Genomic DNA, 17163 nt, shown 5'->3' with positions numbered 1-17163 from the left:
TTTTTTCAAATATGAATTTCGATTTGAACTTAATATGTAGTCTTACAGCTAGCAATACTGTGTCCTCTTGGGACACCAGAAAGCAACCGTGTCTGTAAAACTTCTTGGTTTTGTATTCAATCCAACGATTTATGCGACTGCACCAAGAAAGGGGTGTTCCATTTTTTGCAACATTCAACTTAAAACATAATAAGCCGAATGGGGAGGAGGCATGATTAAGAGCCAAGACGTAAACATGAGAAAAGTAAACATGAAAACAAATCACTTTAAGAAATCATTTAATTACGAGAAAATTAGCCTGGAAATTGCATACTCCCAAACAAATTGTCTACATAAAGACAACAGCTCCTTTACCGTCATGGGTTTTTATTTCTCCTCCAGACAATCCCGTCGATTGAACCTAGTCTCTTCTGGCAAACGTTAGAATATATGGGATCTTTTCATGTTTAATATTCCATAAAACAGGACTCGCTTTTCTTCCTGAAATGAGAATGATTTTGCTTCAGAGAGGTTTCAGATTGCTCTCTTCTGACTACTCCAGTGAGCCCATCCCCAAAGGCAGCGGGAAAGCACAGAGGCTGTTTTAGCAATAGTTCCTGTCATTCATTCACCTCATTTCACCAGCCCAAGTACACACTCTGAGAAGAGCTCCTGAAGTCCTGCAGTTTCAAATTCTTTTTGTAACTCCTCCAGTGTTGAATACTCTTTGACTTCAAACGCCAGAAACCTGTATTATACAAGAGAAGCTCATGAATATGCGGGGATTTGTCAGAGGATAATTACCCATTCAGTTGCTTTTGCATCTGCAATAGTACTAAATTATACCTTTTGTGTTCCGTTTGTACTTTTGTTTCAGACAGTACACTAATCATTTTCTCTTTGCATTTCTTTCCACTTGAGTCCACATCTACTTTGGAGGTTTTCTGAAGAATCAGGTACTCCTAAACGATAATCATCGGTAGGTTAAGTGCAGAGCGTGTGTTAAATGGCACAAGTCCTGTTCTAAAGGAACCGTAACCCACAGGCGTTTTCCTGTTTAAAGAGCATTCTCAGAATGTAGCGGTGAGTGACACGGTGTCTTTACATGGCTGGCAGAACACTGCTCCGGTGAATGCAGGTGTTAAGATCAATAAGAACCAAGTGTTCACCTTTAAGTCTGGGCTGGACCACTACTAGGGTGAGTTATTTAAACCCGCTGTTGTTTAAACCAGTTATTTAAACTAGTTACTTAGGCTGGTTCCTCAAAGTCTCTGTTCACTCTACACACCTGGACTGGTGAGAGGATCCACCTCCTGGTGAATCTGGGACAGCTGACAGAAGTCAGACACGCAAAGCACCTCTAGAACGACAGCCACAGGGCACAGAACACTGCTTTATAACAACCACTGCTGTCACCAAGCTGGCTGCGAATGGGGCCATCAGGTACACCACCTACTGCCCACCTGTAAATGTACCTGCCGGCTCCTGTCCAAGTATACAATCATTCATATATATATATACATATGTGTATATATATGTATATATATTTATATCAGACAAATTCATGTAAAAATGACATTTTAGAGAACATTATTAAAAATGCATTTGTCTGAACTAGTAGAATGATGGCCATAAATACATATACATGTTAGTAACTCCTGAGTCTGTCGGCAAATGCTGCATTTATTCTAACGTGCCTGAGCTGACTACAGACAGTCAGAGCCTTAGGTAAACCTGAATGAGGAACCGGTTCCCCATTTTTGTCGGCTAGTATGTTAAAGGATCAAAGGTTATAGTACACACAGATTGCCTCAAAATCTGTGGTCCCTTGGTTAGGCCCCACTGCGGGCTGTAGATTAAATCTGGTTTCTTACTTTATCCACAGCAGAAGCCAGCATGGACCTTGCTAAGCAAATGTCAGTGAAGGTTGGGGGTAGAACCCACCTTGGGAAAACTCCGGGCTTTAAGATTACAGGCTGCTCGCGCTCAATCTGTTTTAAGTAAGATCCTCTGCAACTGGGCCTTGCCCACTCTGCCGGTGTAAAACTTAGTAAGTGAGCTGTAGCGCTGTTAAAATTTAAGACATAATAAGCAGGTTTCCTTGTCCGGCTCCTCATAAAACAGGCTAGGGGGCTTCCAGATGAAAGCACAAAAGTCTGAGGATGACGGCTTTGAAAGCAGCCGCTGGGACAAGTCAGGTGGAAAGAAGAAGTCAGTCGGGAGGGGTGACATGCTGACAGTATTGCCGACCCTGCTTCCTCTGAGGCTGGCTCTCAGCTGTAAAGGACAAGCCTTCCTCTCAGGGACCACAGGCACAGCGCTGAGTGCCGGGATGCATGTTTGAGTGCCTGCATGTTGGGAATCTTGCAGCCTATTTACAAACATGCTCCTTGTTGTGCTGAGCTATGGGAAACATTAAGATGTACAAGCTTTTCGTTCTCGTTTATACAGAAGCAGCTTCTCATTAATACAAAACAAATACACGTCCTCGGACTTTCTCAAAAACTGCTGCTGGTGCTGGAGAGGTAACTCACTCTGTGCTCTCTCAGAGGACCTAGGTTTGATTCCCAATGCCCAAATGGCAGTGAACAGCCATTCTAGGGACTCCAGTTCTAGGGATCCAACACCCTCTTCTGGCTTCCTTGGGCACTGCTCATACATGGTGCACAGACATACATGCCAGCAAAACACCATACACATAAAAAAATAAAAAATAAAAATGAAACCATCATTTCATTAAGTGGCATAATTTTTACATTATACACTTATGCTAACCCTGAATCTTGCAAGTTTGTAACTGTTATTACGGACAAGACACCACTTTTTTTTTTTTAAGAACTGGGGAAAGATGGGGGGAAGGGGAGGTGCCTAGAGAGATGATGGCCCAGTGGTTGAGAACATGGTTGCTCTTCCAAAGGACGTGTTTGATACCCTGATCTCACAGTCACCTGTAACTTCAGTCCCAGGAGATCTGGCACCCTCCTCTAGCCCCGTGAGCACCAGAGACTTTTCTAAACTCACAAGGTGCACAGACATATACAGAGAAAATACCCACACACATAAGATAAACAAATATTAAAGAATAGAGAGAAAAAAAACCAAAGTACCATTTTACATGACAGTAGGCAAATCAGAAACACCATGCTTCGAGTATCCCACTGTTATAAAACACACTTAAAAATACACCATGTTCAACAGAAAGCAAGCAGATTCATATTCAAAATGAAGTTTTCCGGCACCTTGATGTTGCTTCTGTCTCCTTGTAGTAAAATCAGTATCATTTTACCCATGAACATCAGCCTTCCTGTCAGCCTTAACTCTGAAGCCCACTTCTCCACAACTTTCACATATTTAGTCCTCGCTCTCATGTGATCTAAACGCAAAAGAGTCATCCACAGTCCGCCGTCCACAGCCGAGCTTTCTGGCGGAGTACACGTCCCATTGCTGCTCTCGGTCTCTGGCTGGCTGAGGATGTGTCCGAGATTCTGCTGAGTCCAAAGAACCAGCTCGTGAACCATCGGTTCTGACAGAAGCCTCCTGGCTTCTCCGAGTAGCTTCTCCTTCACGGTAACACACTGGGCCCTGGTCAGACGCTCCGAGTTAACCGAGATGCCGGGGAGACACGATGGGTAACCGGCTGGTAAGTGGAACGCCAACTCTAAGGGCACATCCTCACCCGCAAGTCCCTCAGCTGTTGTGTGAATTCTAAAGACAGCCCCATCTGTCTCTGGAAGACATCCAAAAATAATCATTAGCTCTACATAATTCAATCTCAATGGAATACTAATCAGTTAAAATTCTCCCTTTTAAACCCCAATTTATTTCTCATAGGAAAACTCCGAGTTTATTTTATGAAGAGACACACAATGCAAAGAAAGGCATGATTTACAGGTCATTTCCCCCCAGTCATAAAATACATATGAACAGCACCACACAAGTGCACGTGCTATTCACTCTCTATCACCCATCTTCACGGAATTATCAAAAAGAGCAGTTTTGATTCATTAATTTCCTTCCACATTTCTCTGATAATTATGAAAATCACGAATCAGCTCTTAAGTTCAATGGAGCGATGTGGATAGGAAAGTGTACGGGAGTCACGTGGAACCTGGGTGGTGGCGGGGCCATGGGACGCCGCTGACTGGCTGGGATGCTGAAAGTGGCGGGACCCAGGCTTCTGATTCAAATACGCTCACGTCAGAGTAACCTGAAGGCAGCAGGATGACCTGAAACGGACCAGACAGCCCTTCAGCCTCCACTGGCTCCCTGAGACGGGGCAGAGCTCGCCTAGGAGACGAGATGAAATATTCTGCTCTCCTTCCGACGTGCTTGGCTTCCCGACTCTGATGTGTTCCACATCACTTCACCCCACTTTCCAAAAAGTTGATAAAATGTCAGGCTAATTCATTCTGCGGGGGGCAAAAGTGCCCTGATCAGAGAGTAGAGAAGGGAGCCAGGTTCAGACACAGGGCTGTGGGGCGAGCCTGCCTCTCTACGCTCTTTCTCTGTGCCCCTGCTCTATTTCTCAACACAGGAGCAGCAGATCCTACACCTGGATGGCTGCCTCAACAAAGGACACCTGAGCACACCCTCTGTAAAGAACCTCACAGAACACGGAAATCTTCTCAGCCATCTGATCCCAACGGTATATGAAAGCTGTTGGGTTGTGACCATACAGGACCAAGCACATCTGTTACAGAGTGTTTCTTTAATAGATGTCAGTACCAGCTGCCAGGAACTATTTTCAGACACCATTCACAATCACAGGCAGTATCCATTCCAAAGACCATATAGTCTTTTACGTATGTAAAGTATATGCTATATAAAAACAAAACTTTTCTAAAAGCTATCACATGCTTCAAGTCTCTTTGTTCCTCCTTCCTTCCTTCTCCTAGCATACTATCATCATCACTATTATTATTATTATTGGGGTGTGCTGAGGGTTTGGGGGCGGGTCAAACAGTTCTGCCTCGTCATCTTGGAGGATTCTGGGATTGTCAGACCCTTGTGCAAGCAACTCCACCCACTGAAACATCTCACTAGCTCCAAGTCTCCCCTTTCTCTCATTGCATTCATCTTTTTAATGGTGTATTTTACTGTCAAAGTGGGCTCCCATAATATCAGTTCAGTTACTATATTTTGCTGTGTAGGGCTTTAATGGGCCTGTAAACAACACAGGATCACCAGGCAGAATAAACTTGTCAGCAATCGTGCAGTGAGCCTACATTCTCTCTCAATGAGGGGGTAGAATCTTTACTCTTTGATCATTCGTCATTCCACAAGCATACATTGGGTACCTGTCAACACCATGCACTGTGCTGTTCAGAAAAGAATGGGTAAGACACAGACCTGTCACCATGGCTCAGTCCAGGGTGGACACAGATCTTCCCAAATGTATAGGCTACACCTGCAAAGTCTGCCATTAGAGATATGTGAGCATACGGTTTCTTTCTTTAGGGGTTTTGTGTGTGTTTGTGTGTGAAAGAGAGACAGAGACAGAAAGAGGCACAGAGAGACAGAGACAGAGACAGAGACAGACAGAGAGAGAGAGAGAGAGAGAGAGAGAGAGAGAGAGAAAGAGACAAAGAGACAAAGAGTCAAAGAGTCAAAGAGTCAAAGAGAGAGAGACTTACATAGTCCTGGTTGGCCTGGGGCTTACTGTATAGGTCAAACTGCTTCCCAAATGCTGGAATTAATGGCGTGCTTTGGCATCCAGTTTTAAGTGTGTGTAAGTGTGTGTATGTGTGTACGGCAGGGGGTGGGAGGGAGAGAGTTCCCTGTGGCCTCTCTCAGTGTCTGTGGAGCTTTCTTCTGGGTCTGAAAGCAGATGCTTTCTGACCAGCACAATATGCATAGCATATTCTTCTAAGATCAAAAGTTGAGAAAATTTTCAACAACTTTCATAAGAAAGGAAGGTCTATCTTTTATTCAATGTATTTACCAGATATACAGAAACATTAAAATTATACAGATTTATGTAGTGTTTATCATGATATTTTGATACCTTGTAAATCAAGGTAAACTTACTGATCTCCTGAAGACTGTGGGGTTCTTAAGCTCAGTGTCCCTCACTGTGACAAAGACCCTTGGTGTACAGTAACTATGCATCTACACCCACTTAACCCATGCACTACCTTGTGCATGACAGTCTGGATGTAAATTGCATGCCACAAGCTCATCTGTTTGCACACTTGGTCTCTGTGGGGGGTGCTGTTCTGGAAGGTTGTAGAACTTTAGAAATATGGGGCCCTGCTGGAAGAAGTGGGTCTCTGTGGAGTGGTCCTTCAAGTTTATCCTCTGGCCATACTGGTGTGTGGTTTCTGCCCTAATCTGTCAGAAGCCATCTAGGAAAGGCTGAGGCACAAAAGTGAGTTTTCTAGAGATGGCCCACCGTTTTGCATGCCCTTCAGTGGGTGACCTCTGAGATGCAGGTCCTTAGAGGATCATCCCAGAACTGCTTCTTGCTGCTGCTATGCCTTTCCTGTCACTATGACATAACCTAATGATCCCTGGGTATCAGCCGCCCTATTGGGCAGATTTCCTGCAGATCAACATGAAGATGTACTTTCATATAGTAATGCTGTATAGACAAATCGATGGTTTCATGATTTTCTGATAATGATTCTATAGAACTCTTAAACTGATACAAGTAATCTCAAGCCTCCTATAGAATAAAGCTGCGACTGGAGCTCTGCAAACCTTGACATATCACAGCCTAGTTGAACTAGGATAAGAAAGCAGGCTTGGGACAAATTTGTGATCGAGGAAAAACATTCATTCTTGGTCGGGTCCAAGGATGAAGTCACATGTGTGCACTATAATAAAAACACGCCCATGTGAAACTGTTGCTTTGAACTTATAATGACCTTATAGAAGGAAACACTGCTTTGAACTTACCATCAACATCCTTCTGTAACTCCCTTTCGTGCAACATTTCATCTATGAGGTAATTTTATAAGGAACTTCTCTCTAAGAAGGTATAAGTGGCCAGAGAGAAGGAATAAAGTTTGGCATTTGAAGTTCTGCTCCATCCACCAAATGTATAAATGTGCCATTTGGGACTCAGCCCCATTCATCAAATGTATATGCCTGACTGTCTATACATACACATACATACATACATACATACATACATACATACATACATACGAAGGTTTATGTGTATGTATGTAAATATGCATGAACACTTGTGGAATTGTTGAGACAAGTGATCAGGCCTGGTCAAAGTGTGTGTATATCTGTGTGTGTCTATGTGTGAGCTTGAATTCTCCCTTTTCATCTTCTCTCTGGCTAACAAAGAGTTAACAAGCTCCAAGCCACTCTCCTGGACCAAGGGGTCCTTAAGCCAAAGAGAAACTAAGTTGTTTTTGTTGTTGTTGTTCTTTTGTTTTGTTTTTTCTTAATCCCCTCCTGCTAACAGCAGGAGTTAATTACCAGAAGCTTTTGGGCTTAGAATAGCAAAGAGTTAAAGGAAGAGAAACTTTACAAAGAGTAAGCAACTTTTGACCCCTAAAACGACTGATGCCACCCATCACTGCCTGCCCATCATTTCCTGGATGCCTGGCTGGTCACTTAGATATGAGAAAAACAGCCTCATTCTCCTGCGGCCACAGCTGAAAGCCCTTCTGGAAGCCACTCTTTTCCCACCATGATGAACTGTACTCTTACCTATGAGACAGAATAAACCCTGTTCTCTCCCGTTTTCTTGTGCAGTGTTTGCTCACAGTACACCATGAGATGAGAAACTAAGAGAATTTACCCAACGCACACAACATGCTGGGCGTTCAGGGAACAGTACCATCCATCACCACTTGGGGGTGCTGCCTCCTTCTTGCTGGAGTCAGGAAAGCTGCCCCTGGCCCAGAAAGTGGCAACTGCTGGATCACTTGGCAATATATACATTTTTTTTCTCTCTCTCTCCTGCTCTTTCTTCTCTCAGAGAAAGAAGTGTCTTTCTCCCACAGCAAATCCTCCCACCGTAGTGTCTTATTCTAACCATTATAACTTCCTGTTAATTTTATCAGCCTTTCTGCTTCTTTCTCTTACTTAGAAAATGTTTGCTTATAAAATACCACAAAAACCCAATGCTGCTAATTCCCCAACAAGCGTCAGACCTCTCTCTCTACCGTGTGTCAATCTCCACAAGATATAACTCTAGCCACCTATTCCCATTTTCTCAGAAACCAGCCTCCCCATAACTGCTTAAACGGTAACTTCTAACGCCATTTCTCTCTGCAGCGTCATTCTCAAACATGACACATGACCTCTACAGTGCTACTCTGAAGAATGGGGAGAAGTTAACAGGCCTGGGTGGCTTAGATGAGCCTGAGTCCTTAGAATATTCAGTCTGATAGAAGTGTGTTTGGTATGCTTGAGGGTTTGGACCCATGGCCCGAGAGAAGCTGAATGATTTACACTTAACCACGGTACTGTGGAGAATCTTCTTGCTCTGAGGTTGAAGTCAGCCATGCAGGTGTGCGTTCCTACGTGAGGCCTGATGGAGGCAGACATTTTAAATTGTACTGAAACACCTGCTCTCTGAAGCTTCAGTCTCAAATGGAGCTATCACCTCCTGACTGCTACTGTGTGGGGAAAGTGCACTTCCCGGCTGGCCACACTTCTCCCAGGCACGGGATGCTTCTGTAAGGACCGGGCAATGCTTGCACAAGTCCGCCAGAGGACCATGTCCCGTCGCTTGCTCATGGATTCTCCTGTGCCTTTCCTTGACTGATTTGCTCTCCCCTGCGAGTGTAACAAAAGGCACTTCTGAGTTTAACAGATTGTCTGTGTCTTATAAATTCTTGTGGGCAATCCCTGAGTTTTCCCTGGAACTTCACCTCAGGATTGCTTCTTGCAGCTGACTTGCCTTTCCTGACATTTTAAATTAACATAATAGTCCCTGGGCATTAGCGTATTGGGCAGATTTCCTGCAGATCAACTTAAAGATGAACTTTCATGAATTAATGCTGTTTGGATGAATCGATGATTTTATAGGACGCCTGATTTGATTCAAATAATCTTAGGAGGAAAAGTTTTAAGAGACGGGGTTAGTTGTTTTGCTGGAGAGGTGTAATAAAGTAGAATCGAGGATGGACTGAGTCCACTCCTCAGAACAGTAAGTAAAGTCTGCATAATAAGAAATACAGTGAGCTTTCATAATGACACTAAAAAGAGAAATAGGCTTGGGACAAATTTGTGTCCAAGGAAAAGCATTCAGGTCCAAGGATGAAGCCACAGGTGTGTACCACGATAAAACAAGGCCATGGAAAACTGTTGCTTTGGACTTAATATCAACAGCCTTTTGTAACTCCCATTTTGTGTACCATTTTATCTGTGAGGTAATTTTCTAAGAACTTTTGTCTACAAAAGGGCCAGAAAAAAATAAAGACGGTGTGGTGTGGTGTGGTGTGGTGTCTTGGAAAGGTCTGTCCCATCCATCCATCCATCCATCCATCCTTCTATCCAAATGTATATGTCTGTTTGTTTATATGTACATATATAGGTACATGTGCATGTATGTCGGCATGCATGAATACGTGTGGAGTTAATTGAGACAGGTGGTCAGGCCTGGCCCAAGTGTGGATGTATAAATGTATATGTGTCTGTGCAAATATGCCTGTGTAAAGGATCTTAATTCTTTTCCTTTCCTTCCTCTCTGATTTACAAGGAGTTAAGTAGCCAGGTTAGTGGATGACTTCTGACTGCCTGGCCAGAGTGCTGGCAATAAATCCTTTACCTAATCCCCCACTGTTGGGTAAAAGGTGGTAATCCCTCTGGGGCTTCTGGCCCCGTATAACTAAGAATCGAAGAGAGTAAATATTATCAATACTAAGCAACCTTTACACTCACAAAACCAAGCTCCTCACCCCCACCCCCTTAACTACCACCCCCTCAACCACCTCACCCCTCACCCACCTCACCCCTCACCCACCTCTCACCCACCCCCACCCCTCACCCCCTCACCCCCCCCACCCCCCCTCACCCACCCCTGCTGATGATCTGCTTACTCTCCCAGAGCAGAGCAGACCCAGCCATGGGCAGGCTCCCCAAAATTATACTTAACCCAAACTAACTTTTTCTCTACCTCTGAAGCATCCCAATTTTGTCTTTGAAGAGTAATATCACTCTCCCCAAATGGAGAAGGATTTAATAAGAAACATGTTTTATAGCTATATAGATTTTATAGCTTATAGCTTAAGTTTTTGTTACTGGCCATAACCATGGATGTCGTAACTATAGGAGTCCTTGAGACCTGTGCTGTGCTAAGTAACAGACCTACGAGTGTATGCACCCTGTTCCTCTGACCCTGAGTAGACTTACCCGCATGCCAAGGGCCTTTGCAGACCTGAGTAAGGGGATCTCCCTGGCCAGTGCGTGCCACAAACACACAGTAGAGCAGCAAACTAAGGCGCTATCTGCATAAGCAAACTAGAAGACCTGAACAGGCCCCGTTCTGATGTCAAATGTGGTGGGAGACCAATCAATCAATCAATCACAGGATCTCTTTAAAAATTCATCTTCTCCCCAAGAACTCTTTAGGGGACAGGTGGAGATGCAGATTTTACCCACTGACTAATGAAGCTCTGCTTTAATCCGATGATGGAGGAAGAGGCCCCTCAGGGATGGGGCACAGGTATACAGCAAGAGAAGCAGGCAAATGGACTCCCAGGAGCTGGGGTTGGGGGCGGGGGAGCATCACTTCCATCAATCTGATTTCATCTGGGTGGAAACTGACTTTGGACTTCTGGTCTTCACAACTTCATTCAGTACATTGAAGATGTGCTGTGTTTAAGCTACCCACAGGCGAGGACTGGATGCAGCTGCCACCGGTGGCCACTGTGGTAGCCCCTGTAGTAGCCCGTTACTCTGCTACATAAAAAGCCAGCATGTTCCAGCCCAGTGCAGTACATGAACTGGGACAGTCCAGAGAAAACTGCAGGAGGCCAGGCAAGTCTTTACCTTCATTCTTGTCTTCCTCCCCTTCCTCCTCCTCTCCCTTCTTTCTCTTCTTCCTTCCCCTCCTCCTCCTCTTCTCCTTCTTCTTTTCTAATTTATCAAGACAGGGCTTCTCTGTGTAGCTCTGGCTGTCCTGAAACTCACTCTAGACCAGGCTGGCCTCAGACTCACAGGTCCACCTGCCTCTGAGTCCCAAATGCTGGGATTAAAGGTGTGCCACCGCCCCCATTTCCTTTGTCCTTCTGTTATTTTCTGGTCAGCACATAACTCTCACGTTAGAAAACTAGGGAAGGAAAGCACTCCTTACATATTCAGAAGGAAAACTGCTTTGGTTCTTAACACTGGCAGAGTCACAGTCTTCCTAGTTGATCTCCCCAGCCAGTGAGTGCCACAAACACACAGTAGAGCAGCAAACTAAGGCGCTACCTGCATAAGCAAACAAGAAGACCTGAACAGGCCCCATTCTGATGTCAAATGTGGTGGGAGACCAATCAATCAATCGATCGATCGATCAATCTCTTTAAAAATTCATCTTCTCCCCAAGACCTCTTTAGAAGTGTCTCTCTTACCCTTTCATGTTTGATTTGCCCTGGCCTCCATAGCAATAACCAGCTCCCCTTGCTCCAGAATCCTTGTGTGTCTCATTCACTCAAAGTCTACTTGTTTTTTTGTTTTGTTTTTTTCCTAACAAAAAAGAAAATTATTCTGCTCTAAAGTTATTATCTGCTTTGAGGTTATTTAAAGTTACTAACAGCTTAGCAAGAGAATGGGTATCAGAAATCGTTCATCCAGGGTTACTCTTTGCCCCACCCTCCCCAAACCAGGACAGCTAGTACCTCACAAACACCATTCTCCACACACCTCCATCCTAAGAGCTCGTGCCCACCCTACCAAAGTGAAACTCCCAAAGACCCAGGGCTTATCTGGGTCCAAGACGAGGCATTTCCACCCAGCCTAAGCCTTCTAACAAAGATGCAGGGCTTGCTTTCTAGCTCAAGCTCAGACGCACATCAACTATCTGCTTGGAACAACACTGATGTTACAACTACAACTCAAACTGAAAGAGACCCGAATCCTACTCTTCCTAGCCCAGGCACACACAGAACTTTGGAAGACGAGGCAGGGGGATCTAGAGTTCCTGGTTACATGGGTAGATCCTGTCTTGAAACAATCAAATCTTAACCTTTCCCAAAGACACACAAAAGAGTTCATATTCCTAACATGGCAGACAACAGAAGTTCAAATAAAGAAACTGAATTAGACCCCAGGTTCCACTCTAATTCTGTTTCAAAGGTTTCTCCCTACCTCATCCCTACAACACACGGTAAATACACAATCCCATCACAGTGATGCTGGGAAAGTAAACAAAATCTATGAGAAGGAGGTCTTTAGGATTTGTTTAGTGTGCATCCAGAAACCATTTGCATAACATATGTAACTCACGTTCTCTGCACTTGCTTTATTTTGCCCAGTTTTTAACACGTCCTCAAAGCCTTTGCACAGAAAAGCACTCAAAAGCCTCCTGCACACTCCTCATGCGTACTTCATGAGAGCAAGATTTTCTTTACTCCCACTCCCAGGCCACTCGCCACAAATAAACATACAGAAATGCTTGCTTTACGCTTACATTGTTTGTAATCCTCCGAGATTGTTACCCACAGTGTCTCTGGGTTTTCTCGAGCTTTCATTGTCCTCGGAGAAGGAAACAAAACAACTAAAGAGAATGGAAGGTAAAGGTGGCAATCTCCTTGTTTCAAAATGATGTCTAGGACTATGTGGATTGTAGAGAGGTGCATTCAGCCAGGACAATTGGCAAACAATGTCAATGTGCACCCATAATGGTTTTGCAAGAGGGTGGAATCCAATCTGAACAACGGTGTTAACACAAAACCCTCTGGGAAGCTCTTGCCAGCCTACTACGTGATTCACTTAAGTGATTCCTCTCTTCTGCAACTTTTAATCCCGTAAGACAGTTTCCAAACTGCAACTCCATTAATAATGAGCACTGACCACAGTGATATACTCTCCATGACCCCACCAGGAAAACGGATATATTCAGAAGGGACCGCACACATGTATGGTTGAAGGGGAATGTGCCCCACACCAATGCCACCACCACCACCACCACCACCACCAGACCGTTCTGACTACAAGCCAGAGCCCACCCACACTATTGTTCCGGATGCTCAAACTGTTTCATTCTCAACGCCTGGATTGTATAACTAAGACCTTTTCCTGCAGCAGTCCCTCTGCTACAGAGGAAGGGGACAGAGGGCCAAGCCCAGCCCTGTGAGCTCGGTGGTTATTTAATCTATGTGATCATTTGTGATCTTCAATGCGAAATAAAGCTAAGAAAGCCTCTCAAGAGCCACGTGAAGATCAGGAAGGTCTGCCACAGCAAACCTGGCACCTGCACTAACTCACGGGATGGGGAACGGGAAACACCTCATTTTTTATCCCCACTGCTTCCTACAGTTGAAAATACGGTGTTTACATTATTTGCAACCCTAAGAGATTGTTACACACAGCACCTCTTCCTTGGAACTTCCTCTAACATCTGAGTGGCCAGGATGTAGATTCCCTCAAATTCTTAACATAAATTACTCCCCACTAAACTGAACCCATTTATTCAAGCCTTTTCAGCCCAGGACCCAAAGAGTTGGCCCTTAGGGTCAGCCTGGGCCTTCCTGTCTTACAGAGAAACACTGGCCCTCTGCAATATTCTTCTAATCCCACTGAAGACAGGAGAGACTTATTTGGCAGAGGCTAGGAAGGAAATGATGGGGTACAGGGTGATACCCTGACTGCCACTGACAGTGAGGGTGGTAGCCACGCAGCCTGCCACCCTTGGTCTGCTCGGGTAACAGCTTTAAGTCATTCACAGCTCCCACTGTGAGTGTCAAACATTCCTGTTTCAATTGCTGAACTGTTCTACTCTCCAATGAACCTTCTAGAAACAAAATGTCCGAAGTTGTTACACTGAATTCCTTTATAATTCAATTACTTATTGATGCCAGAACACTGAATTAAATTAATTAGGAGGCATGACTTGAAGTCATGCTCAATTTAAGAGCAGATAAAGGGCTGCAGTGTTCTCGGTATTAAGACACCTCTCTCTCTCTCTCTCTCTCTCTCTCTCTCTCTCTCTCTCTCTCTCTCTCTCTCTCTCTCTGCTCTTCTTTTGGGGGTCTTTCTCTGGCCTACCAACAGTATCTAATGGTCAACCATGAATTTATAAAGCAGTGTCACCAGACAGCACAGGTTCGTTCCTCCCAGCTATTGCAAGTAAGCCATGATACAAGAACTCAGAGACACAAGTGATCCCTTTAAATATCCGCCTCAGGCAGAAACAATTATCAATAAAGAGATTTGTGGAGACAGAGGAGATGCTAATCAATTAGGATGCTACCCAATCAGAAGAGGGTGACAAATCCCTACAATAAATCCTTTCATAGGGGGGTCTTAAGGAAGTTTCAAAAAGATATAAGACAGGTCTAGGCACTTAAAAAGAGAGCAGCTCCATTTTTTCTGGAAAGTTCACATTGCCTGAAATATCACTGAGCACCACAAAGGTCTGCAGATGGGTGCGTGCAAGAAGGGATAAAAAGAAAGGGTGAACTCCCAGAGTCACTGACTTACCATATGGATACCCAAAGCCCTCTTAATGTAGCTTCCTTAGGTCTAGCACTTTTTACCTTTGTTCTTAGAGGTAAGCCAATGTATGGTCAGAGAGGCAATTTCAATAGCAGTTACAAAGTAACAGTAGAGGGATGGCTCCTATTGACCTCAAAATGTACATGACTTATGACAGCTCGGGGGAGAAGGGAGGATGATTTGCATCAGACACTTTCCCAAAAGGGGGAAATCGGGGGCACTTAGTGGTCAAGAGAATTGACTGTACTTCTGGAGGTCCTGGGTTCAGTTCTCAGCACCTATAGGGCACGCGGCTCCCAAACCTCGGTAACTCCTATCCCCTGAACGCCCTCTTCAGGCCTCCTTGTGCAGTGGGCACACATCGTTCAGGTATATACTGGCAGGTAAAATGCACAAACACACTAAGAAAAAACTTTAAAACTTAAATGTGTGTGAGTGGAAGAGGGAAACCAAGGCAAGAATGAAAATTTAGCTTTTTAAAATAATAATAACAACAAGAATAATTGCTTTACAGATTATAAACTCTCAGAGAAGGGGCTCGGTGTCATGCCTATGTTAGAAGAGAAGGCATTCATGAATGCGCGCTGCATGGTTACACATCTAGCAGGGGTCTGGAACTGGCTGCCACTTTTCAGCAGCCTAAAAACATAAAAATAAAAATATTTTTTTAAGAAAAGCAAAACGAAAAATAATAAAATAAAATTAAAGGCAATCAACTCTGGAGAATTCAAAGCTTCACCCAACCTAACAACCTTTTCCTGCCTGCCTTCCGCGTGGCTGACAACCAAATACTGCGTACTGTTGTCAAGGACGTAATGCACAAATGCTTATGGGGGTACTGACTGGATTTCATGAGGAGGGCAGTGCGCACTGTTTAGTGGCCAGAGAGCACAGGGGAGAAGGAGAGCGAGCTCAGGGGAAGGCGCTGCGAGCGCAGGCCACCTCCAACCCCGACAACTCCCCTCCCACTCCTACGCAAGGCCACAGGACACCGGGTCTCCCGGGTCGCCGCAGTGGCCGCAGGGTGAGAGGCAGGGTATTCACCTGAACAGCTCAACATCTCCCACTCGTGGGGCCCGCAGAAGATCGCGGCCAGTGCCAAGAGTTCCTGCCTCATCTCCTCCGCCATTTCCGCCTGACCAGAATCCGAAGCCGCTTCCGCCGCCTCCCGGAGCAGAGCGCGCCCACGACCACTGGGGGGCGCCCGGGCCTCACAGCCCGGCAGGCTGTGGGTGGCGCAGAGCGGGGTTGGGCGTGTCTATGGGCGTGGCGAATGTCTGAAAGCTCCGCCCAGGCCCTTTTGCTCTCTAATTCCAACTTGAAGTTCCTTCATTCCCAGAGTTTTTGCCCCCGTTGTTTTCTAGAGCTGAGAGAGACCTGTAAAGCCCCAAAGACCCTACAAGAACACCCAAGCGTGAACCCCTGTGCTTCACCTACACTAGGCTGGGAGGAGATGGAGAGAGTAAAAGAAACCTAAACAAACAAGAAAAGCCAAACAAGGCGAGCCCTTGGTCTTTTGAACCTTATGTCCGGAGATGTTGCTGTCAGTGACCCTCGCAGTCGGGATATTTCAGAAAAGACCTTGATAATAACCTCCAGGATACTGAACTGGTCACTAGCCCCAGGCTTACAGACAAGGTCTAGATTCCCGGGCCTCTTTTCTGTCAAAGGTGCAGAAAAGAAGAGGGAAGATTGAGACGAGACTCCCTAACTAGTGGGATAGGGTCCAAAACCATAAACTAGCTTTGACAATTGGTTTGGTTTGGTTTGGTTCAGGTGATATTCGATGCATACAATATAATGTGTCTATTACCACTGTGGCCCCTGAAGCTTAATGGTGAAATCACCATCATTGAATCTTGACCTAAACTTTAAAACACACGCAGTAACAATGGGATAACAGAACGGTCAATGCATCGTGTTCCAACCTCGACTTTGGTGAGCAAAATTAATTTGTGGTAAATAGTTCTTTCTAGGTGTGTTTAACTTGTTTTTTGTTTTTGTTTTCCAAATAAAAATTTTAAATTCTGCAGCTCCCAGAAGCCCTGACTCGCTCGGGGAGGTTCCCTACCTCTAGTTTGTATCAGAAATAACATTCTGTGTACATCAAAGAACTTAAGTAGGTCTACAGCGGCTCTTTTCACTGACTTCTACAAGTCAGAATAATTTTACCTGGCCCTGATCCCAATCACCATTTCTGTTGCTAAAAGGGGAATTAGAAAAAGGAAGAGAAATTGGCTTCCAAGCAGAGAAAGGAAATCTGACAAGATAGACCAGAGAAGCTTTCCCAGGGATGCCCTGAGATTTCAGTGACCCCAAGCAATTAGGGACCATGCTGTGCACATAATTAGAAAGGGGGGCTGGGATTTACCATGCTGAGCGCTTACCTAGGGAAGCACAAGGCCCTGGGTTCGGTTCCGAAAAAAAACCAAAAAAAAAAAAAAAAAAAAAAAAAAGAAAGATAAAGGTTTATTTAAACACATAATTATCTATAATGTGGCCAATTTGTATTAGAAGAAAGAAAAAAATCATTCCTTTGAGTTATTTCCAAAATAGCAGTTCAATCAAGTTCAG

At 44.7% G+C, this 17163-nt stretch overlaps 1 protein-coding gene across 3 annotated transcripts; it reads right to left on the bottom strand.

Moving 5' to 3' along the window:
- Positions 1-261: 261 nt before the first annotated feature.
- On the bottom strand, positions 262-15748 carry Rwdd3 (RWD domain containing 3). Of its 3 annotated transcripts, XM_032897403.1 has the most exons (5): positions 15634-15748; positions 3219-3706; positions 826-941; positions 612-727; positions 262-480 (listed from the first exon to the last, which is right to left on the bottom strand). In XM_032897403.1, exons 1-4 carry the CDS (start codon positions 15716-15718, stop codon positions 613-615), a joined length of 804 nt encoding a protein of 267 aa, XP_032753294.1. In that variant the 5' UTR covers positions 15719-15748; the 3' UTR covers positions 262-480; position 612. The 3 variants fall into 3 exon arrangements, with proteins under 3 accessions (XP_032753294.1, XP_032753295.1, XP_032753296.1); XM_032897404.1 differs by lacking the exons at positions 262-480; positions 826-941 and having other exon boundaries at positions 611-727; XM_032897405.1 differs by lacking the exons at positions 262-480; positions 612-727 and having other exon boundaries at positions 865-941; positions 3266-3706.
- Between the last annotated feature and the right edge of the window lie 1415 nt (positions 15749-17163).

Source organism: Rattus rattus, chromosome 3, assembly GCF_011064425.1.
Source record: "Rattus rattus isolate New Zealand chromosome 3, Rrattus_CSIRO_v1, whole genome shotgun sequence".
Classification (NCBI taxonomy): Eukaryota; Metazoa; Chordata; class Mammalia; order Rodentia; family Muridae; genus Rattus; species Rattus rattus.
The sequence above is the reverse complement of the archived record's forward strand: the minus strand, read 5'-3'. Positions and strand labels throughout refer to the sequence as shown.

Coding starts and splice junctions, on each gene's coding strand:
- Rwdd3 (XM_032897403.1), bottom strand. CDS start 15,718: ATGGCGGAGGAGATGAGGCAGGAACTCTTGGCACTGGCCGCGATCTTC. Junction 942..3,218: donor GAGACAGAAGCAACATCAAG/GTGCCGGAAAAC, acceptor ATTATCGTTTAG/GAGTACCTGATTCTTCAGAA. Junction 728..825: donor GTACAAACGGAACACAAAAG/GTATAATTTAGT, acceptor TGTATAATACAG/GTTTCTGGCGTTTGAAGTCA.